Source organism: Alligator mississippiensis, chromosome 2 (genome assembly GCF_030867095.1).
Source record: "Alligator mississippiensis isolate rAllMis1 chromosome 2, rAllMis1, whole genome shotgun sequence".
Taxonomy (NCBI): Eukaryota; Metazoa; Chordata; order Crocodylia; family Alligatoridae; genus Alligator; species Alligator mississippiensis.
Window position 1 is genome coordinate 1,809,792 of NC_081825.1, and position 24,152 is coordinate 1,833,943.

A 24,152-nucleotide genomic window follows, 5' to 3' on the forward strand; every position below is an offset into this window, starting at 1 on the left:
ACACCCAGTGCCGCAGTGTCTGTGTCCAGCACAGCGCTGGGGCTGCCACAGCACGTGGGGGGGGGAACCCTGTGCCCTCCCCAGGGACGGCTCTTTCCCCGGAGCCCGGCACCAACCCCCTGCACACGCCTTTCACACACACACGTGCCATGACTCGGTGCCCTGGAGTTACACGGAGACAAGGGGTCACTAGGAGGCATTAGGTTTGCCGCAGTTCCCCTTTTTCACTGCACATGCGACCGGCCTTTTGCCGCCGTTCTGCTTTTTGACTACGCATGTGCTAAAACTTGATAAGAAACACTAACCAATAACAAGTTGAGCTCAGCCTGCAAGCTAAGACCTAACAATAAGGAAATGGTAAAGCTGCCAATAATTGCAGGACACGCTGAAACCCTCTGTTTATGTAAGCTATAAAAACGGACCCTCGGGCAAAACTCGGGGTCGAGTCCGCTTGGGGCGACTCAGCCCCTTGGTGGATCTGTTGGCGCAAACAATAAACTGGAGATGGACCCATCCTGCGTGTGACTCTCCTTGAGGTAAATCGGGCAAGCCTCCAGGGGCACGAGACTAGCCATTTGGGCAACACCATCGTCCTGCCCCCGGGCCGGGGCGGGGGACCCGCGCTGTCGGACGGGCCGTGTCGGAGGGAGCCGGGCACGACAGCGCCGTGGCGCCCGCCCCCCGCTCCCCCGATGAAGCAGTCTGGGCCGACCGGCTCTTTGGGAAACTGAGGCAGGGCCCGGGGGGCGCTCGGGGGACACTGCGGCCGGGGCGCGGGTTGGGGGCTCTCCAGTCCCGCCCGGCAGCAAAGGGTTAACGCGCGAAGGGAGGGGGGTGGACCCCCAGGCGTGACGCGCCGCGGACGTGAGGTGACGTCCCGTGTGACGCGTGGGCGGGAGACGCTTGTGCGCGCTGCAGCCCGGAGCAGCCCCCGCGGCCTTCCCCTCGCAGCCGTGCCGCAGCCGCAGGTGTCGCTGGGAGCCGGGCGGGCGTGGCGGGCGTGCAGCCCCCTGCTCGGCCCAGCTCCCCGCGGAGCCCCCCCAGCTCGCAGCGGGGCACGACCTGCCCGGCCCAGAGACCTGGGGCCCCGTTTGCGGGGCCTGGGCTACGGGGAAGCCGCGGGGCCGCGGGAGGTTTGCAGCCGCCTGCCTGCCTGCCTGCGGGAGCTGCGTGTGCTCTGGCTGGAGCCCCAGCGCCGCAGCAAGGAGCAGGTGCTGGAGCTGGTGGTGCTGGAGCAGTGCCTGCCATCCTGCCCCGGGGATGAGATGCGGGGGCAGCACCGCCCTGGCGGAGGGGTTTATGGGGCTGGGGCACCACGAGACGCTCCGGGAGAAATGGTTTCCCTCTGCTCGTGGGTGCTGCTGTCCCCGACCCCATCCCTGTGCGCTCGGGGGACGTCCCCCCCCCCCCAACCCCATCTCACCCACATCCGGCTCCACGGTGACGCGCGGATCTCGTCCCCAGGTCGCGGTGAGGGTGAAGGGCGAGGAGGGGCCCTCCGACGAGATGCAGCCCCCGGGGGCCCTGCAGGACCCTGGTGATCCCCGGCGGGAGCAGCCCAGCACCCGTGGTGCGGACAGGCCTCTGGACCAGCCACCTCCCGGCCCCAGAGACGAGCCCCTGCCCCCCCAGCAACCAGGTGAGACGGAGGATGGTGCCCTCCGCGTGGGTGCGGGGGCCCGAGTCTCTGTGCTGCGAGGCTTGCGTGTCTGCCCTGCCCGCGAGGGAGTCGCTACCTGGCTGGGTTGTCACCAGACTTGCCCGCCACTTTGGGGAGTTCTCCTGGATTAGGGGCACGTTTCTGGGGTCTCTGCAACTCTGTCACTGCGCTGCTTGTGTTACTGGTGTTCCCATACGGAGCGGTATCTCTCCCTTCTGCAAGTCCTCACCCCCACTGGAGCGGTCTTTTAGGACTGAGTTTCAATGGGGCTGGGCTCCTCCAGCCACCAAATCAGTGAAACACGCCCCCCCTCCCGCCCCCCCCAGACCCACCTGGGTTGATCAGCATGGACAGGCTGACACCCTCATATACCAGGAATCAGTTCATTAAGGTTACAATGAACTGCAGTCAGACACAAGCACACAGGTGAACAGAAGACCTCTGAATCCGGCTGGGTGTGCAGCTGACACCCTCGTGGGCCAGCATCCAGTTCATCAGGGCACGTCTGAGCCAAACGGGGTCAATCGGCCTGTACACACTGAGAAAGAAAAAATCACCCGATTATCACCAGTTTGACCATAAAAGTTTTTATTGGTAAGAATATGAAATTTATAATGGTGCTAGTAGTAATAGGCATGCAAGGGAAAACAACAGGCCTGTGCAAGTCGGCAGCAATCCGATTCGACTTCAGATCCAGATGCTTTCTTATACCCTTAGTCGAGCCTCTTCAAAACATTCTTTGAATCGTGTAAATCAAGAGGGTCTCAAGCCAACTGTTATAGAAACAGTTTCCATTTAAATGAATTACCTTTTTCAGTGACAGGGGGTTATCTGGTTTGGAACATCTCAAGAAACTGATTCACAACCAGGTATATCATCAAGTTTTAAGGAGTAACCGGACACCTAGGAGCCAGCTTGAAATTATTATGAATATAGAAGATATATTGTAATGGTTTCAAAGATGGCCTAGCTATGCTTGCACTGTGAAGTCAGCATCGGTGTTGTGTGTTTTACCTCTTGTGAACAAGCCTCAGCTCAGCATGACTTTCAGATCTTACTGTCGTCTATGAACAGACTTAAAGGGATTGATTACTTGAAGTGTTCATAAACATTGTGGGGAGGACTTCCACCAGTCATGCCAGGAAAAGTATGACAGCATTTGTGGTCGGGGCTCTGCTGGGCTGGACGCTGCAATGAACCCTGAACCATTGTTCAAGTGTCGCCCTTACCTCCTCTGACTCAGTCTCTTGCCTCCGCATTCCCCAACCAGCAACCGAGTTTTACTGAATCAAGTTTAAATAGGCCTCCCATAGTGGGACCGGGGAATGTACGGCCCGAGATGCCTATTAAACTTTCCTTCTGCTCAGTTTTGGTTAGATGAGGTGGGAGGGAGAGGGGAGAAAAATTCCTTTGTAAATCCATCAAGCTGGGTGCCAGGGCTCCCTCAGGAACACAGAGCTGACAGGTAACAGGGTGGGCAGCTTCCGGGCTGAGACCCGGATCTTCCTCCCTGCACGGGTGCAGCCCCTGCACAGAGAGGCTTTACCTTGCTTGGGGCTTGTCGTGCTGACACAATAACTTCACATCCCAGCAGTCAGTGTTCACTGCCCTTTCTTCATGTCCCCGTGAGCCCTCTGTGCCCGAGAAGGGGCTGGTGCAAGTGACGGGGAAATTAGATTCCCCAGCAGCCTCTGACCGATGAAGGTACAGCTAACCCAGGCCTGTGTGCTGCTGCAGACTCCCCTGAAATGGAGGAGACCCAGGTCAGTGCTCCACAGATCAGCGGTTCTTGTTCTCCCGGTGCCCCTGCAATCGTTTCACAGCCCAGGAGCAGACCGACCTTGCGTTTCCCCTCCCCTGCCCTTAGCAGGTGGATCTGATGCAGCCCCAGCTCAAGCTGCTTTCCCAGGGAGCGATGTCCCTGCAGGCTCTGTCATGGTGCTGTGATCACCTCCCCACGCTGGGACAGAGTTACTGGGGCTCATCTCCAGCCTCATGCCTGTGGAGGTCTGTTAGCAAGAGCTGCGGGATTCTGCGTCTTCCTTCTCCCCGCTCTTCCACACACTGAGGCCTCCATCTCCTCAGTCCCAGGCCAGTGCAGGAGACTCGCAGGGCTTTCCCCATGCCAGCAGCACCAGGGCTCACGTGTGCCCTCCCTTCCCACGCGCAGGTGCTGGGACCCTGCCGAGAGCTGAGCAGCAGCCTGCTGAGGAGGGGCCGGTGATCCTGGAGCTGCAGAGGACGTGCGCAGGGAGCCTGGAGGAGAGGAGCTCCCTCACCCCTGAGCCAGGCCAAGTGCAGAAGGGGCAGGGCAGGCCTCCAAAGCAGGAGGAGAGCTCGGAGGTGAGCAGGGCACCCAGTTCACTTGTGGTGGGGAGTACAGCTGGGGCACAGCGCAGGAGGAGCCCGGGGTGGTGTAAAGAATTTGGGGAGCAGAGACCTGAAGAGCATGGAGGCTGCAAACACCCCAAGCTGCATTGGGAGGAGCTCCCTCCCGAGTGCAGATGCCAGGGGTGCTGGCGCAGGCAGGCCAGGTTACAGTGCGTGGAGCCAGGGCTCCCTGCCTCTAAACATGCTGCCCAGGCTGCCTCAAAGGACCGAACAAACAGATCGTGATGAGCTGGGCTGAGGTCAGCACATGAGCTCCTGTATCCACATCTGCATCCACATCACATGTCTGCTGAAGACTGGGGAGTTGTGTCCCCTTACCTGTCATGGCTAGCATGGGAAGCTAGCACCCTGCAGAGTGCATGACTACACGGCCAGGTGGGTGGCCAACTGGCTTAGGGATCGCACCCAGAGAGTGGTGGTGGATGTTTCCTTCTTGGCCTGGAGGGAGGTGGGCAGTGGGGTGCCACAGGGTTCGGTCCTCAGACCGATATTGTTCAATATCTTCATCAGCGATTTGGATAAGGGCATGGAGAGCACCCTCTCTAAGTTCGCTGATGATACCTAGTCATGGGACAAAGTTAGTACACCGGAGGGCAGGGAGCAGATTCAGGCTGACCTCGACAGGTTGGATCAATGGGCAGAGAGAAATAGGATGCCATTTAACAAAGAGAAATGTAAGGTACTCCACCTGGGAAGGAGGAACCCCCAGCACACCTACAGATTGGGGAGTGTCCTTCTCAGTAGCTGGGAGGCAAAGAGGGATCTTAAAGTCATAACCGACTCCAAGAGGAACATGTCCGGCAGTGTAACGAGGCCATCAACAAGGCCAATTGCACCTTGTCGTGGATTAGCAGGTGCACGAGTAATAGATCAAAGGAGGTGACGCTCCCACTCTATGCGACACTGGTCAGGCCGCAGTTGGAGTAGTGTGTCCAGTTTTGGGTGCTGCACTTTAAGAGGGACACGGGGAATCTTGAGAGGGAACCGAGGAGGCCACTCGCATGATTAGTGGCATTTGTGATAGACCTTACGGGGGGAGGTTGAGATAGCTGAATCTCTTCAGCCTGCACAAGAGACGGCTGAGGGGAGATCTCTTGGCCACCTATAAATTTATTAGGGGAGGTCAATGGGGAATAGGGGAAATGTTGTTTACTAAGGCGCTCCAGGGAGTGACTAGGAATAATGGGTGTAAACTAGTTGAGGGTGGATGGCCAGGATCTGGAATGGGCTCCCAAGAGAGATGGTGCTATCACCTAGCTTGGAGGTTTTCAAGAGGAGGCTAAATAGTCACCTGGCTGGGGTCATCTGACCTCGGTCCTCTTTCCTGCCAGGGGCAGGGGGTCGGACACGATGATCCATTGCGGTCCCTTCCAACTCTAGAATTGATGAATCTATGGCTAACATTGCAATTCGTCGTAGAACCAGTCATTGCAGGCAGGGCTGTGGGGCTGGGAGCAGCTGGCGCAGGAGACACTGATGGTGCAACGCTTGTGCCTGCAGCTCCGGGAGGTGTTTGAGGACGTGGCTGTGTATTTCACATGGAAGGAGTGGGAGCTGCTGGATGATGACGACAAGGTGCTTTACCAGGAGCAGATGCTGAAGAATTACCAAGCCCTTGTTTCCCTGGGTAAAGCTCTGGGTCTTGCTTCCCTCGGAGATATGTGAACTGTGCAGTTTTGTAGTCATCTCCCTGTTTCAGCAGAGTCTCATCCTCATGGACTTTTGGCTGGAGGTTTAAATCCCCTTCCTCCCCACTTCCCTGCCAGTGATCAGGCCTCCCTCACATTTCTGACAGAGATCTCCTCCTTTATTGGCTCTTGTTGCCTTCACTTGTGCCTTCCCCGTTCTTGTGACTCCTGGTTCTTCCGTATGCAGCAGTTTCTTGGCAAGATGATCTCCCTTTGCCTTCTCACCACGTTCAGATCATCCCCAGGCCATTGCATGCTCCGTTCTGTGCTGTCTAGGTCCCTTTTCTCCTGTCATTATGACCTGGCAGAAGTTAATAGAAAGTCTTATCAGCCTCTGCTGCTACAACGGGAAGAGGCATTTCCACAACTGCTCCTCTAGCGACATGTGTACACGAGATGTAAGCCAGTTTTGTCTGCCAAGGGGTCACTAGAAGCTCTCGTCCACATCCCTTCCTGACATCTTCATCTCTGTAGGTCAGAGATTCTCAAGCTCCCTCTGCCCCTCTCAGAAGTTTTCTTGTGCTCTTCCTAAAATCCCTCTGCTGATCGGATGCCCATCATTGTGATGACAAGAAGTGGGCTAGCTGCAGGACCTAGTGAGAACCAGTTTTCATTTCCAGAGGATCTCTAATACAGGGGCTTGTGCTGGCTTGTGCGCAGGGTTGCGGTACTGAGCTTTTTTTACTAGGTCAGTTCGCTTTTCTGATGCTTTCTTTCCCCCGCCTTTCCCCCGGGGGATTTCCTTAGGGAAGTGTTTCTATGTTTTGTCTAGCTTAACAAAGATCATTTAGACCATTTCTATATTATGGCCTTTGATGTGCTGTTAAATGTGTCTCTTTCTGCCTTCTTTTGTCCATATCCACAGCTCCCAGGAACTTGGTGTTCAACCCCTCAGTACTTGCCAATCTGTGCACTCAACACCCGTCCTGGGGTGATCCTCCCAATGGACAGGATGATAGCTATTTTGCAGCTACAATTATTATTTCCTGTCCCTGGTGGTGATGAATTAATTATTCTCTCTCCCAGAAAAAATTGTCATTGTCGCCTATGTGTCATGTATGCTTTTCCCTGCCCTGAGTCCCCTCACTAAGCTCATTTTCACTTCTTTTCCTGAAATTACACTGATGAGATAAATATTATGCATCCATAAGTGTGTCCAAAATCTCTTCCTCTTGGTACCTTGAAAACAATGAAAGCTTTGTTTTTGCTCCCTGGTGCATCATGGGTCAATGCATCTCTACACCTGTCCCTGGTGACTCTGTCAGTTTAAATACCCATCCTTCCTTGTCCATCAAGCCCCTAGCAGACATCTTGGGTTCACTGGATGCATTCCCGAATGCCGGTTGTATTCTGCATCCCGTACCCAGTCACAAATGCTCTTTAACCACTGCCCGAACAGGCTATCGAGGTCCCACACCTGACTTAATCTGCAGCATCCAGCAAGGACGGGTGGATCTTTGGACCTGTGCTGATGAGGACTGTGGGGAAATGTCAAGATGGGAGGACCTGGTGCCAGGTGAGTTGTGGCTGTCCCTCGCCCCCGACTGCTGTCAGTAAAGCTCCTTGGCCTGAGTGCCAGCGGGACCGGGGAAGGCTGGTGGGCTGGGTAAGTAGTTTTGTTGAGTTGTCAAGGGCTGCAAGGGAGGCCCCATCCCTTGATTTCCATCTTGAAACCAGACGTCCTGTCCTAACCTCTGACCTTTGCCACCAGAAGTACCTCCCCTTGTCCCCAAATGTACTCCTTTTGGGAAGGGGATTAGACATCTTGGAACGGGAAAAAAACAAAAGCGAATTGTACACTAGAAATCAAACATCCATAATAATATCTTTTAATTTTATTTAAAAAATATATTTTTGCCCTGATTTGTGAGTGTGTGTGCTGTGTGTCTTTAGGAATGAGTGCATAATAGCTCAGAAAGAAGTCTTACTCTTGTATATCTTGCGGGGAGGGGGGTGTGGAGGACAATTAGAGAGACACCCATATATCAGTCTGATATCAGATCAGCATTGATATGAAGAAAATTGAAGGTATTGGAAATTGGACTGATGTGGCCAATAATTTGGCTGATCAATGCCCATGTGTACGGGATTTGTGGAGTGTGTGGAGGGGGAGGGGAGGTTGGGGTGTGTGTGTGGTGTGTGCATGTAGCGGTGAACGGGGCTTCCCCTAGAGGCTTGCAGGTGTGAGTATAGGGGATGGTGTTGGGCTTGGGTGTCTGATTGCGTTGGGGATGGTGTGGTTGTGGGGTTTGTGTTGGACAGCTTGAAGGTATGTGGGGTGTGCATGGGAGTCCCTGTCCCGCAACAGCCCAGAGCCCGTATACCTGTGGCTTGTTCCCCGCCACAGCCAACAGCGCACAGCCCCAGCATGGCCCACGCCTACACCTCCCGTACATGGGACTTTCAACCGAGCTGGGCATGCAGCATGGTAGGACAGCTCCTTCTCGCTGCCACCGCCCCTGCCCCCAGCTCCACGGTAACAGCGGGGGCCACCTCTTGCAGCCCTAACCCCGTGCGCCCCGTGCCAGCTCTGGGCTCGCCCCTCCAGGCTGAGCAGCAGCAGCTGGACAGAAACTTGTTCATTGCGGGGGGGAAAAACAGTCCCTCCCCGTTGCTGCTGCCAGGAAACTCTTCCCTTCTTCTCCTTCTAATGACACATGTTAGGGCACAGTCAGGTTTGCTGTCTTGATGGTTGTCCCAGATCTAATTTTCGTGGGCTGCCGCGATCTCAAGTTGCCATCTTCACTCAGCAAATTAAGTGTTCATTCCCCAGCCCAAGGTAGCCATATCTGTGTAACACCCTCTCCTAGGGTATGATGGGATTTGTAGTCCCCCATTGAAATGAGCATGGTATACAGAGGGTTTGTGTAGCCATTCCTGTTGGTCAAGAAAGAAGCTGCGGCTGTCCCTGGCTGCTTCTGGTCAAGTTGACCTGGAGCCCAGGAAACGTTTCATCCTGGTCTCAGGCTGCAATTAATGGCTCTGTGGCACGGGTGGGATTCCTAAGATTTCAGGTTGTGTGGGGAAGCGAATTACCCATGGTTTGCATCAGAATTGTCCCCTCCCTGTTTCCTCTCTGGGGCCTTGAGTGTCAAGAAGCCTGAGACTCAGCGCAGAGTCCTGGTTCAGGGTCATGCCGAGGCCTTAGGCCCTTTGCAGATGCCTGTGACATGCAGGTCATCTGGGACCGGTCAGCAGAGGAAAGCTCCTTGGGTGTATTCGCTGCACAAGAGCTTTCCCTGGAAGCAGGCAGGAAGCACAGCCCTGCTCCTCTCCCCAGAACAGGGCGCCACAGCTCTACACCCTCCCCTCAACCTCAGCGCATTAGAGCATGAAGCTATTCAGGAACTGCCCGAATGTACATCCCACATGTGCTTGTCCCAGCAGGGCCTGAAGTGATGGTATAGACAGCAGGGCCAGAAACTCTTGAGAGTCGGGCTCTGAACTGGACTGAGTAGGGAACATTAGCCCAGCACAGGGACCTGGCCCTTCCTCACCCCAGCACTTCAGGTTTTGGCAGGAAGACCTCGTTTTCTTGAGGGAACACAAGTGCCAAGGTCTAGACCTGCTCTGAGGCTTATCCAAGCAGAAGGAAAGCAGTGTTTGCTCTCTGCCAGCAGCGTAGGGACAAATGTGGAGTGTCTCTTCCCCATGCAGGAGGTGCCTGGCTGCTGAGCAGAGCTGAGGAGCAGCCTCCTGTGGAAGAGTCTGCAGACATGGAGCCAGCACAGAGTGCCCCAGGGAGTTTTGGTGAGATGGACTCCCTGAGACCTGAGAAGGAGCGATGCTACGAGAGTCAGGGGAGGCCCCAAAAGCAGAAGCAGAAGGAGAAGGTAGCCATGAGTCAGGTACCATCTCTAGTTGGGCATGAGGGTGGAGAAGGGCCAGAACCTAGAAAGAGCCTGGGTGCGGGCAAGAAGTTGTGCAGTTGAGAGACTTAAGGAGGCACTGGAAAGATGCACTGCATGCAAGCAAAGGCAGTGGAGAGGACCTCGGAGGGAAGCAGGAGCTCGCTGCCCAGTATGGCCAGAGCTCAGCCCTAGCTGAAGGTCAGGAAAACCTTTAAGTGCTCATCACTCCTGGCTATTCACAAGATAAGGTAGACTGGGGAGAAGTCCCATGTATGCACTAAGTGTGGGAAGAGCTTCACCTGCCTCTGCCCTGGTTGCTCACTGCTATACCTATTCTGGAGAGAGACCCAACCGCTTCACCAAATTGGGGAAAAGCTTTGTGCTTCCCACAGACCTGGTCAAGCAGCTACATGTGCAGAGGGGGAAGTGTCAGACACAGCTGTGGCACGAGTGGCAAGGCCTTCACTGCTTTTTTCTCCTTGTCTCAGGACCGGTGCATCCCCCGAGGGAGGATCACTCACCACTGCACTGAGTGCCGGAAGAATTTCACCTGCTTGCAAGACCTGTCCCAGCATGAGTGTGTGCGGAAGCACTGCACCAAGTGTGGGAAGAGATTCAGACAGCTCTCCAATTTGGCGAGGCACTGGTGCATGCAAAAAAAGGAGAAGCCGCATCAGTGTTCAGCCTGTGGGAAGACCTTCGCTCACTCCTCCAGGCTGGCTCGGCACCAGCGTATCCACACAGGGGAGAAGCCACATAAGTGTTCAGAGTGTGGGAAGAGTTTCAGTCACTCCTCCACCCTGGCTCAGCACCACCGTATCCACACAGGGGAGAAGCCCCATCAGTGCTCAGAGTGTGGGAAGAGCTTCACTCACTCCTCCACCCTGGCTCAGCACCACCGTATCCACACAGGGGAGAAGCCCCATCAGTGCTCAGAGTGTGGGAAGAGCTTCACTTTCTCCTTCCACCTGGCTCGGCACCAGCGTATCCACACAGGGGAGAAGCCACATAAGTGTTCAGAGTGTGGGAAGAGTTTCAGTCACTCCTCCCAGTTGGCTGAACACCAGCGTATCCACACAGGGGAGAAGCCCCATCAGTGCTCAGAGTGTGGGAAGAGCTTCACTCACTCCTCCACCCTGGCTCAGCACCACCGTATCCACACAGGGGAGAAGCCCCATCAGTGCTCAGAGTGTGATAAGAGCTTCACTTTCTCCTCCCAGCTGGCCCAGCACCAGCGTATCCACACAGGGGAGAAGCCATATCAGTGCTCCGAGTGTGGGAAGAGCTTCACTCAGGCCTCCACCCTGGCTCGGCACCAGCGTATCCACACAGGGGAGAAGCCCCATCAGTGCTCAGAGTGTGGGAAGAGCTTCACTCACTCCTCTACCCTGGTTCTGCACCAGCGTATCCACACAGGGGAGAAGCAACATCAGTGCTCACAGTGTGGGAAGAGCTTCACTTTCTCCTTCCACCTGGCTCAGCACCAGCGTATCCACACAGGGGAGAAGCCACATCAGTGCTCACAGTGTGGGAAGAGCTTCACTAGGTCCTCCCACCTGGCTCGGCACCAGCGTATCCACACAAGGGAGAAGCCACATCAGTGCTCACAGTGTGGGAAGAGCTTCACTCGGTCCTCCCACCTGGCTCGGCACCAGCGTATCCACACAGGGGAGAAGATACATCAGTGTTCAGAGCGTGGTAAGAGTTTCAGTTACTCCTCCTACTTGGCTGAACACCAGCGTATCCACACAGGGGAGAAGCCCCATCAGTGCTCAGAGTGCGGGAAGAGCTTCACTTACTCCTCCGAGCTGGCTCTGCACCAGCGTATCCACACAGGGGAGAAGCCCCATCAGTGCTCAGAGTGCGGGAAGAGCTTCACTTACTCCTCCTCCCTGGCTCAGCACCACCGTATCCACACAGGGGAGAAGCCCCATCAGTGCTCAGAGTGTGGTAAGAGCTTCACTTTCTCCTCCCACCTGGCCCAGCATCAGCGTATCCACACAGGGGAGAAGCCATATCAGTGCTCAGACTGTGGGAAGAGCTTCACTCAGGCCTCCACCCTGGCTCAGCACCACCGTATTCACACAGGGGAGAAGCCCCATCAGTGCTCACAGTGTGGGAAGAGCTTCACTCACTCCTCCTCCCTGGCTCGGCACCAGCGTATCCACACAGGGTAGAAGCCACATCAGTGCTCACAGTGTGGGAAGAGCTTCACTCTCTCTTCCATCCCGGCTACGCACCAGTGTATCCACTGAAGGGTGAAGCCAACCTCATCAGAACTGAGCACCACCAGGTGCCAGCTGCCCCTCCTGCCCTCCTTCCCTCCATGCCATTTTCTAGAGCAGCTTCTTTTGTAATCAAGCCCAACAATTTAATGCGATCGCACTGTTGTGGATCTCTACATCCTCTCAAGACCTATGAAATGTGATAGTAGAGGGCAAGGAGGTGCAGGCTGTGACGTGTCCTGTCTCTTGTGTGGAAGGGTGGGGAAAGAATGAAGGCATCCTCTGGGTGAAATTAAGCATGTTGTAATCTCCCTTGGGAATACTGAGGCTTCCCTCCTTGTGCAAAAGCAATCTGACTCCATGCGTATCCTGTAGGAGCTCTTCCACAATGTTCATTACCCATCCTGCAGAAAAGGCCCTGGTGGTTAAAGTGGGCAGTAAGCTGACTATGAGCCAGCAGTGTACTCTTGTTGCCAAGAAGGCTAATGGCATACCCCAGTATGGACATTTATAGGAGTGTTGCTAGTAGCTCAAGGGAAGTGACTCTTCCCCTCTATTTGGCACTGGAGAGGGCACGTGTGGAGTTGTGTGTCCAGTTGTGGGCCCCAATACAGAAAGGATGTGGATGCAGGGAAGAGTCCAGCAGAGGGCAGAAAAAGTGGTGAGAGGGCTTGGGAACATAACTTATGAGGAGAGGCTGTGGGAAATGGACTTATTTCAGAGTATCATAGTTTCCTAGTAGCTAGGGTTGGGAGGGACCTGAACAGATCATGTAGCCTGACCCCTGCCGCAGGCAGGAATGAATGCTTCTTTCACAAGACCCCAGACAGGTGATCGTCCAACGTCCTCTTGAACATGCCCAAGGTAGGGGCGAGGACCACTTCCCTGCGATGTTGGTTCCAGATTTTGGCCACCCTAACTGTAAAATATTGCCTTCTGATCTCTAACCTAAACCTATTCTCCATCAGCTTATTACCATTGTTCCTCGTCACCCCAGGTGGTGCTGGGGAGAAAAGGGCTCTGCCTATTTGCTGTTGATCCCCCCCGATGAGCTTGTAGGCAGCCACCAGGTCCTCCCTCAGTCTCCTCTTGCTGAGGCTGAACAGGTTCAGGTCCTTCAGTCTCTCCTCATAGGGCCTGTCCTGCTGCCCTCTCACCAAGCGGGTGGCCCTGCTATGAACCCTCTCCAGGCTGGACACATCCCTTTTGAAGTGCGGCACCCAGAACTGGACACAGTACTCCAACTGTGGCCTGACCAGTGTCACATAGAGGGGGAGGATCACCTCTCTGGACCGGCTTGAGATGCACCTTTGGATGCATGACAAGTTGTGGCTGGCCTTGCTGGCTGCGGTCTGTCATTGGGGGCTCATGTTCATCTTGCAGTCAGTAATGACTTCAATATCCCTTGCTGCCTCTGTGCTTTCAAGAGGGGAACTCCCCACCCTGTATGTGTGCTGTGGATTCCTTCTCCCCAGGTGCAGCACCCTGGACTTGTCTGTGTTGGACCCCATCCTATTCTCATCTCCCTACTTTTTTGTTGTCTGTCTAAATCTAGTCACAGCCTCTCTCTCCCTTCAAGTGTCCACCTCGCCCCACATCTTAGTGTCATCAGCCAACTTGGACAGCATGCTTTGCACCCCCTCGTCCAATTTACGGATGAAAATGTTAAACAGTGCGGGCCTGAGGAAAGAGCCCTGGGGGACCTCACTGCTCATATCTTACCAGGGTGAGGACAACCCATCCACCACTACTCTGGGTGTGCCCCATCAGCCAATATTTTACCCATCCTACTGTGCAGGCAATGATGCCACAGTCACTTAATTCATTGATGAGGATGGGGTGAGAGACAGTGTCAAAGGCCTTCTTAAAGTCTAGAAAGACTATGTCCACAGCGACACCATCATCCAAGGATTTAGTTACTTGGTCGTAAAAGGCAATCAGGTTGGTCTGGCAGGACCTGCCTTTGGTGAAGCCATGCTGATTGCCCCCAAGCATGATCTCCGCTGCCGGCCTCCCACAGATGTGCTCCTTGATGATCCCCACCGAGAGATTCCCGAGCACCGAGGTGAGGCTTACAGGCCTATAGTTACTCAGGTCCTCCTTCCTCCCCTTCTTGAAAATTGGGACCAGATTAGCCAGTTTTCAATCCCCCGGCACCTGGCCAGATGACCACGAATGCTCATCTAGCTGGGCCAAAGGCTCCGTGATGACCCCTGCCAGCTCCCTCAACGCCCTTGGGTGGAGGGCATGTGGACCTGCAGATTTAAAAATGTCTAGCCCTTCCAGAAGATCCCTAACTACGTCTGCACTGACTGAAGGCTTGATAGAGCTATCCCCAAGGTTGTCCCTACCTCTGGTAGGTGGGATATCCCTGTCCCTGTTCAAGAAAACAGAGGCAAAGAAACTTAAAAATATCAGCTTTCTCTTCTGGCGTGGCCACCAGATTACCATTTGTGTCTTGCAGGGGCTCTACATTGCCTGGTGCCCTCTTCTTGCTCCCAATGTACTTGAAAAAAGACTTTTTGTTGTCCTTAATCCTGGACGCTAGCCTGACCTCCATCTCTGCCTTGGCCTTCCTAACAGCCTTCAAACACTCCCGAACTGAGGCAAAGTACTCCTCCTTGGTGATAGTTCCTCCCTTCCACTGGTTGTACGCCCCGCGTTTAGTCCTCAGGCTTTGCTGAATTCCCCTGCTGAGCCAAGGGGGTTTCTGAGCGCTCTTACCCCCTTGCTTCTCTCAGGGACTGTTATCCTTTGGGCCTGCAGGATCGCCCCCTTAAGGTATGACCATCCCTCGTAGGCTCCCATCTTGTCTCCCTTCTGGGCCCTTAGTGCCTGCCCCACTAGTCTAAGCCCATTGAAGTTGTTTTCTCATTTAGTCTGGAGAAAAGAATACTGAGGGAGGCTTGAAGGGCAGCCTTCAACTCCCTGCAGGAGGGTTCAAAAGAGGATGGAGCTGGGCTGTTCTCAGTGGTGGCAGATGCCAGAACAAGGAGCAACAGGCTCAAGTGGGAGTAAGGGAAGTTTAGGTTGGGTATTTGAAGTATTTTCTTACTAGAAGGGTAGTAAAACACTGGAATAGGTTACCCAGAGAGGTAGGTGGTGGAAGCTTTATCCTTGGAAGTTTTCAAAACCTGTCTAGACAAAGGTTAGTCTGGGATGATCTATTTGGAGATGGCCCTGCTTTGAGCAGGGGGTTGGACTAGATGACCTCCTGAGGTACCTTCCAACCCTCATTTTCTATGGCTCTTTAGAGGCATGCCTGTTCTCTACATTTGGGTGTATTGGTTATAGCCCTGTTGGTCTTCCCTGGCATATATTTGTGTTTTCACAGACCTGCATTTTGCATATCGTCTTAAGTTTCTATTCCACTCAGGAGAGCCCACAAACACCAGCATAATCATCCTGACTGAAGAAGGGTGTTTGTGCCCAAAAGCTTGTACAGAACTATTATTCCAATGATTTAGTTGATCTAATAAAAGATCTCAAGTTTACCCAAAGAACCTTGTCTATGTTCCATACATCATCATCACTTGTTGGATAGGCTGTACTATACTTTCTGATCATTGAGCTCTCACCTGCATTTCATTCTTAAACCTGCTAGCTGAATGAGGCTACATGGAGGTTTGTGAGTCATTTTGGTGGGACCAGCTCTTCAACATTTTCTTGGTGCCCAGAAGGACTCTGGGGGTTACTAGGTGTCCCCTGGGCCCTCAGGCTTCGTGCTGTTTGTGGAAGGGGCCTGGAGGGCACTGGCCCCATTTTGTTGCATTTTGCTTCAAATAATTTGCTCCTTTTCAGCCATGGTTTGTCATATAGTTTCATAGTTGGTAGGGTCAGGAGGGACCGGAGCAGTTCATGAAGTCTGCCCCCTGCCGTGGGCAGGAACGGATGGTGGGGTCAAACAACCCCAGCAAGGTGTTCATCCATCCTCCTTTTGAAGACCCCCCAGGGTAGAAGCCAGCACCACTTCTCTTGGAAGTTGGTTCCAGATCCTAGCCGCCCTGACAGTGAAGTAGTGCTTCCTGATATCTAGCCAGAATCTACTCTCCAGCAATTTATGGTCGTTATTCCTTGTTACTCCCAGTAGTGCTCGGGGGAACAGAGACTATTCCATTGCCTGCTGGTCTCCCTTGGCCAGTTTATAGATGGCCACCAGGTCCCCTCTCAGCCTTCTCTTGTGGAGCCTGAACAGGTTCAGGTCCCTTAGCCTTGACTCATAGGACTTGCCTTGCCACCCCTGGATCATGTGAGTGGCCCTCCTCTGGACCCTCTCAATGCTGTCCACATCCCTGCTGAAGTGCGGCGCCCAGAACTGGACGCAGTACTCCAAGTGCAGCCTGACCAGTGTCTTATAGAGGGGGAGGATCACCTCCATGGATCTGGTCTTGATGCAGGTGTGGATGCATGACAAGGTGCAGTTGGGCTTCCTGACCGCGTCCCCACACTGTCGGCCCATGTTCATCTTAGAATCAATAATAACTCCAAGATCCTTTTCCGCCTCTGTGCTGATGGGAAGGGAGTTCCCCAGCCTGTAGGTGTGTTGCTGGTTCTTTCTCCCTAGGTGCAGCACCTTGCACTTGTCAGTGTTGAATCCCAGCCTGTTCTCATCCGCCCACCCCTGTTACGTGTGCAGATCCAATTGCAGCCCTGTCCCTCCCTTCCAGCGTGCCCACTTCTCCCCACATCTTAGTGTCATCCATGAATTTGAACAAGGCGCTTTTCACCCCCTTGTCCAAGTCCCTGATGAGTATGTTAAACAGTGCAGGTCGAAGGACTGAGCCTTGGGGTCCCACTGGCCAGGTTGAAAATGACCCCTCCAGCACCACCCTTCGGGTGTGGCCCTCCAGCTAATTGGTTGGTCTGACAGGACCTGCCTCTAATGAACCCATGTTGGTTGCCCCTAAGCATAACCTCCCCTGCCGGCCCCTCGCAGATGTGCTCCTGGATAATTTTCTCAAAGAGCTTCCCCAGGACCGAGGTAAGTCTAACATAACAGGCCTATAATTTCCCGGGTCCTCCTTCCTCCCTTTTTTGAAAATGGGAACCACATTGGCCCTTTTCCAGGCCTCTGGCACCACACCAGAGCACCATGAGTGCTCGTAAAGCCGTACCAGGGGTCCCACAATGACCTCTGCTAATCCCCTAATCACTCTGCGGTGGAGTTTGTCAGTACCTCCTAATTTGCAGACGTCCAGTCCCAACAGAAGTTCCCTGACTAGGTCCTCTCTGCCTGGCTATACCTGCCCCTGCTGGAGGGGACAACCTGGTCCCTGCTTAGAAAAATGGAGGCAAAGAAATGGTTAAATAGGTTAGCTTTGTCATCTGGTGAGACCACCAGGTTTCCAAGCGTGTCTTGCAGAGGCCCCACATTACCCGGATCCTTCTTTTTACCCACTATGAATTTAAAAAAGGATTTCTTGTTATCCTGGATCTGGGTCGCCAGTCCCAGTCCCATCTCTGCCTTGCCCTTCCTGCCCACCCCATGCAGCCCTGAGCAATGGAGGTGTAGTCCTCCCTGGTGATGGCCCCTCCCTTCCACTGGGTGTACACCTCCTTCTTAGCTTTGAGGCATTCGTGGATGCTTTTGGTGAGCCATGGGGGCTTTTGTTTGAGCACTCTTGCCGCCTTTGATCCCTTTTGGGATTGCCACCCTTTGGGCTTGGAGGATCGTCTCCTTCAGGAATGACCACTTTCCTTGGACTCCCAACTCCCCACCCCTCTGAGACCTCAGTGCCTCCTCGACTGGTCTCCTTAGGTCAATGAAATCCACCTTACTGAAGTCCAGGGCTGCTGCCTTGCTGCAGGCCTTTGCCACCCTGTGCTGGATTGTGAATCCCAGCAGGTGATGATCGCTATCACCCAGGTGATCAAGCACCCGCAGACCCCTCACCAGGTCATCACTTGTGGCCAGGACCAGGTCTAACAAGGCATTTCCCCTGGTGGGACTGTGCACCTCCTGGGTTAGATGGAGGGCCTGTAACTTGGCTAGGACCCTACCTGAGTGGTCAGACCTGGCCGGCTGCTCTTCCCAGCATCCACAGGGAGAGCAGTCAGCCAGTCCCTATCTGGAAGCTTTGTGCCACACGGGGCTCCTACGCATCCCTAGTTCTTCCCCTCTCGCGTTGTGAATAATACTTGCTTCCATTATAGGTTCAGCCATCTCAGCATTTTTCACAGCATTTTCCATGCATTTCCTGTGTTCTTTCATCACACAATTACATCTAAAGCCACCAGCATGAGCCGCCAGGACTGCACTGACTTCATTGTGGGTGGACAAACTCCCAGGGGATCCTGCACTGCCTTGGGGCTGCTTGTAGGTGCCAACATGTCTTTGCCCAAGCTAACTAGGTGCACAGGCCAGCCTGTGCTGAGTGTAGATATGTGGCAATATTGACTACAAAGGACCAACTTAGAGGATCATCATAAAATTTTAGTTTATTGGATGGATGTAAAAGTCAGACCATAACCCTTGGTGCTGATCCCCTCACGCTCACACACACACACACACACACACACACACACACACACACACACACACACACACAGAGTAGCTAGCTATAAACACTAAGCACCCGTGTCAAAATATAGCGATCCCCAAGCGCTGGAGTCTGCCGTCTATGGCCAGTTGAGGCTTCTTTCAATGCGATGTTACTTCAGAAGGGGGTCGTTGGTTGGTCCTTCTGGCTGGACAGGCAGGGTGCTGCTCAGGTCAAAGAGGGCACCCTTGGGGGTCATTCTTCACTGCCTTTTATCCCTTTATTTGAGAATTTATGTTTTTGTTTTTGGTTTTTTTTTAATCAGAAAAAACCAGGATCCCTGCTGAAGACGTTCTGAGGTGGGCGGGAACCTGCTCCGTTTGTCTCACGTTTCCCACTCTTGCCAGCCAGGTGACCAGGTCTCTCACCTGTCTATCACTCTAGTTGCTAAGCAACCCTCTAGCCTCCATGTGAGACCTCAGGTATCAGGGAGGGCAGTTAACCCTCTATTGTCTTAGCAAGAACCCCATGACTGGGAGAGGGGCTGGAGCCCCAACCAGTCTACCTGGCATCCAGTGATGCATTTCCAATTGATTGGGTTGTAGCCAACTTTAGCTAGTCTCCACTGGACGCCATAGTGAGGTCATAAGGTGTATATAAGTTAAACTGCCCAGGAGGGGCGGCGGCCATGACAAGGACTCTCAGAGAAGCTGGACCATCTGAAACTCGCTGTCTCTCTTGAAACTCATGGTCACTGAACTGCCTGCTTCCAGAGGGAATCTCCCCCTGCCTCTGGATGATGCCTGTGAGTAAGCTCCTTGAGATACATCTAGGTAGATAGCTTACTGTACTGCATATGCTTAATCAAATCCCAGCCACATTTTGCTCTAAGGATGTTCTTCAATACTTCTCTATCCTGAACCCCTACCCCAAGCCTTCCCTTTGTAACCAAGGAAGTTCTTCACTGTTCTCAAGTGTGGTGAACTCCTTGGGAAAGGCATGCTTTGGTGCCCTTTGGTCCGGCTGACTAAGAGAGGCTACTCTTTGAGGTTTTGACTAACAGAAGTACCCCCAAGTTCTTGCAGACATTTGAACACCTTCAAGTTCTATAAGGCCTTGTATCTCGGGGCAAAGGGCCACCAACAGACCGAGACTCATCAGCAGTGGCAGCGATGAACCCCTGGCTGGTGGGTACACCCCAGGAAGGGGGTCAGCCAGATGTAAGGCACTCCCAGGGAGGCACCCATAGCCTGGTAGGTGGATGGGTGCAGTGAGGCAGGTGGCTCAGCGCAAGAGCACCCCCTACTGGCCTGCCACATGCCCAACTTGCCAGCCTGTCTAGATCTACCTGTATCTGCAGCCTATTTTCAAGCCTGACCACTCCCCCATAACTTTGTGTTGTCTGCAAACGTGGTCAGTGAGCTCTTCACCCCCACATCCAAATCGTTAATAAAGATGTTGCAAAGTACTGGAGCCAGCACTGACCCCTGCGGGACACCATTGCCCATTTCTCGCCCAGATGACACAGAGCCATTCACTACAACTCCCTGGGTCCTATCCTGCAGCCAGTTTCTCACTGACCTGACTGTCTCAGAGTTAAGCCCACAATTTTCCAATTTTCTCCTGAGGACATTGTGGGATACTAGATCAAAGGCCTTTTGCAAGTCACGGGAAAGAATGTCAACCTGTTCTCTTGTGTCCAGGTGGTGAGTTACCTGGTGATAGAAGGAGATGAGGTTGGTAAGACAAGACCTGCCCATGATGAAGCCATGCTGGCTGTCACTCACAATCGTACCTTCTGCAAGCTTATCTCAGATAGATAGTTTGGTGAAATTTTCTAGGATTTTCTCTAGGATGGAAGTTAGGCTGCCTGGCCTATAGTTACCCGGGTCCTCCCTCCTGCCCTTCTTGTGGATGGGCACAACACTGGCCCCCTTCCAGTCCTCAGGCACTTCTCCAGAACACCATGAGTTGTAGAGGAGTTTTCCCAGGGGCTCCACCATAACGTAGGCCTGCTCCTTCAGCACTCTCAGATGAAGATCATATGGTCCTGCTGACTTGTATATGTCTAATTTTTTTAATTGGTCATACACCAATTCTACAGCAATAGCAGGAAGGCGATTGTTCCTACCTTGCTCATCCTGTTCTGTACCCAGCATTGTTTTCCTCTTGGTCTGGTGAAAGACTGAGGTGAAGTAGTCATTCAGGAGTTCAGCTTTCTCTTGGGTGCTGGTAACCAGCTCTCCTGAATTATAGAAAAATGGCCCCACTCTCCCATTTGTTTTCCTCCTGTTCCCTATGTGCCCAAAGATGAACTTTTTGTTGTCCTTGATTCCTGTTGCTAATCTAAGTTTGATCGTTGCTTTAGCTTTTCGTCTCTGTTCCTTGCAAATGCCATTGTGGCCATTGTGGAATAGTCCTCCTTGGGGCCCGCACTAAGCTTTTGTTGTTTATAAGCCTCCAAATCTTTCTCTTTCTCCAAATGAGAAGTTTTTAAACTTCTCCAAGTGCAAGTCATTTAGTTCCTAACTAGATCACTTTATTCATCATTGCAAAATATCAACTACTGGTATACATATAAATATAGTTTTACCCAGAAATTCAATTATGTATGCATATTACCAGTCCTATGAATATAGGTTTCCCTTGATTTATGCTGTACATGTGTTCCTGGAGATTGGTGCATAAATTGAATTTGAATAAAGTGAACCCACTTGACAATGTAACAAATAGGGATAGGTTCCCATGGCAGGGAGGGAGGGAGTGGGGCTGGGACTAGGGAAAGGGCGGGGGGAGGAGTGCTGCTCCTGGGGCTGCACAAGACAGCAAAGCAGAGGGAACAGAGTGGCACTCACCCCAGCCCCGGGAGTAGCTGGCGGAAGCTGCCTGCAGCTGCTGGGCTGCACCATGCTCCGCCTGTCCCCACGCACCTCTGCTCCTGGGCTGCACCATACCCTGGTGCAGGCAGCTTCTCTTGGCTGCTCTGAGGGCCACTCCAGCATGGGCTGGGGTGAGTGCGGGCAAGCAGAGCCGCGGGTCATGCGGGGCATGGCACTCACCATGGTCCCTGTTGCATCAGCCCCAGGAGCAGATGCCACCAGCTTCCTGTAGCTGCTGGGCTGCACCATGCCTCGAACCTCCTGGGGCTCTGCCTGTCCCTACTCACCCCAGTCCCTGCTGCAGCAGCCCCAGGAGTGGCCAATGCTAGCTGCCTGCAGCAGGGCATGGTACAACCAGGGAGCAGAGTTGAATGGGGGCAGCTGGAGCATGGTGCAGCCCAGTGGCTGCAGGCAGCTGGTACCAGCTGCTCCTGGGGCCTCTGTTTGTCACCCCATGCTCTAAAAAAAACTAGGTGACTGCAGCATTGATGCCTACACAGTCAGATGGGTGGCAAACAGGCTAGATAGTCTCACCCAGAGAGTGGTGGTCGGCAGTCTAGTACCTTGCTGCTGCCTCTCCACAACCCCAGTGAGAGACTTGTCTTGCCCCTCGCTTAGGAACACTGAGGCAAAGAACTCGTTGAGGAGTTCAGCCTTGTCCCCCCTGTCCGTCACCAATCACTTCTTCCCATTTCTTAAGGGTCCTATTCCTCCCTGGACCTTCCTTTTACTCCCTATATATCTTAAAAACAATTTTTTTGTTATCCTTAACTTGGGATGCCATCCTCAACTCCATTGTAGCTTTGGCCCATCTAACTGCCTCCCTACAAGCGCTAGCAGAGGACGTATACTCCTCTTTGGTAATCTCTCCCTGTTTCCACTTTTTATGTGCCACCCTTTTGGCCTGTAGGCTGCCCTGGATTTCTTTGGCCAGCCAAGGAAGCCTCCTGGCCCTTTTCCCTCTTTTTCCTTGCATTGGGATCATCTCCCTCTGTGCCCGAAGGATCATTTCCTTACTGGTGGTATTCTCCTCCATCCTACCAGTGAACGGATGCGGAAGACGGCATGAGAAATGCATCCGAGAGACCAACTGGCGGCTTCGGCAATGGTGTCTCGAGGCAGGCTTCGGCTTCCTGGACAATGACCCGCACATCACGACGAGGGACACGCTCAGTTGGGATGGGCTTCACCTGTCCCCCAAAGGTAAGCGTGTGTTTTCTTCTAGGCTGGCAGATCTCCCCGGTGGGCTTTAAACTTGGCTCGTCTGAGGGAGGGGAAGATGAGGGCGGGGGAAGCTGTGGACCACCAAACCGTGTGGCACCCACAAGGACAGCCCAGCCTGAAGAAAGAGAACATTGGGAACCTGAAAGCCATGGGGAGGCCAGCACTACGGCACAGGTAAGAAATGAGAAGGTAAGAATCAAAGGGCCCCTTGGGACTCGGAGTGGGGGGGGGGGGCAGCAAAGGCACCAGTCTCAGGGCTCAAATGCCTATATACTAATGCTAGGAGCATGGGAAATAAGCAGGATGAACTAGCGCTCCTGCCTGCACTAAACACCTATGACTTAGTGGGGCTAACGGAAACCTGGTGGGATTCATCCCATGACTGGGCGGTACATATTGAGGGCTATAGATTGTACAGAAAGGACAGGGTGTGGAAGAAAGGGGAGGGGTTGCGCTCTATGTCAGTGAGCAATATACATCAACCTTCATCCAGACGGAATCCAAGGATGAGGAAGTAGAAGGATTGTGGGTTAGGCTACATGGGGGGCAAGGAGAAAGGGATTTGGTGGTAGGGGTCTGCTGCAGACCCCCACATCAAGCGGAAGAAATAGATGCGGGGCTCCTGAGGCAACTCTCGGAGACCATAAAAGCTAAAGAGGCGGTAGTCAGGGGGGACCTAAACTACCCAGACATCTGTTGGGAGACGCAGACAGCAAAGTCCCACCGTTCACGCAGGTTTCTAACCTGTGTACAGGACCTCCACCTGACACAGGAGGTACACGGTACCACTAGGGGGAATGCCATACTGGATCTGGTATTGGCAACGGGGGATGACATGATAGGGGACCTCCAGATCGGTAGCCATCTGGGGGACAGTGATCACCTAATAATACAATTCACCATAAGACGGCGAGTGGGCAAGGTAACTAGTAGGGTGAAAGTGCTAGACTTTAGGAAAGCTGATTTCAATGAACTCAGGCGGTTAGTCAAGGACGCACTGCAGAGTAGGAGATTTGAAGTGATGGGAGCCCAAGAAGGGTGGGTGTGCCTTAAGGAAACGATCCTTTGGGCACAAAGCAAGACAATCCCCGAGTGAGGCAAAAGAGGGAAAGGGGTCAGGAGGCTTCCCTGGCTGACCAGAGAAATCCAGGGCAGCCTAAGGGACAAAAGGGGAGCACATAAAAAGTGGAAACAGGGAGAGATCACCAAAGATGAATATACCTCCTCTGCTTGTGCTTGTAGGGAGGCTGTTAGACAGGCCAAAGCTACCATGGAGCTGAGGATGGCAACCCAAGTAAAAGACAACAAGAAATTGTTTTTTAGATATATAGGGAGTAAAAGGAAGGCCCAGGGAGGAATAGGACCCCTGCTAAATGGGCAGAAACAATTGGTGACGGACAGGGGGGACAAGGCTGAACTCCTCAACGAGTTCTTTGCCTCAGTGTTCCTAAGTGAGGGGCACGACAAGTCTCTCACTGGGGTTGTAGAGAGGCAGCAGCAAGGCACCAGACTGCCATACGTAGATCCTGAGATGGTGCAGACTCATTTGGAAGAACTGGATGCCTTTAAGTCGGCAGGCCCAAATGAGCTCCATCTTAGGGTGCTGAAGGCACTGGCTGACATCATTGCAGAGCCACTGGCGGGAATATTTGAAAGCTCGTGGCACACAGGCCAAGTCCCAGAGGACTGGAAAAGGGCCAACGTGGTCCCCATTTTCAAAAAGGGGAGGAAGGAGGACCCGGGCAAATACAAACC

General features: G+C 53.5%; 1 protein-coding gene across 1 annotated transcript; it reads left to right on the top strand.

Annotated features, from left to right (window-relative positions):
- Window positions 1-974: 974 nt before the first annotated feature.
- On the top strand, window positions 975-15,318 carry LOC106738398 (zinc finger protein 420). The gene is made up of 7 exons (XM_059721204.1): window positions 975-1,211; window positions 1,465-1,639; window positions 3,831-4,003; window positions 5,552-5,678; window positions 7,139-7,255; window positions 9,397-9,572; window positions 10,079-15,318. Exons 2-7 carry the CDS (start codon window positions 1,507-1,509, stop codon window positions 11,765-11,767), a joined length of 2,415 nt encoding a protein of 804 aa, XP_059577187.1. The 5' UTR covers window positions 975-1,211; window positions 1,465-1,506; the 3' UTR covers window positions 11,768-15,318.
- Window positions 15,319-24,152: the final 8,834 nt, after the last annotated feature.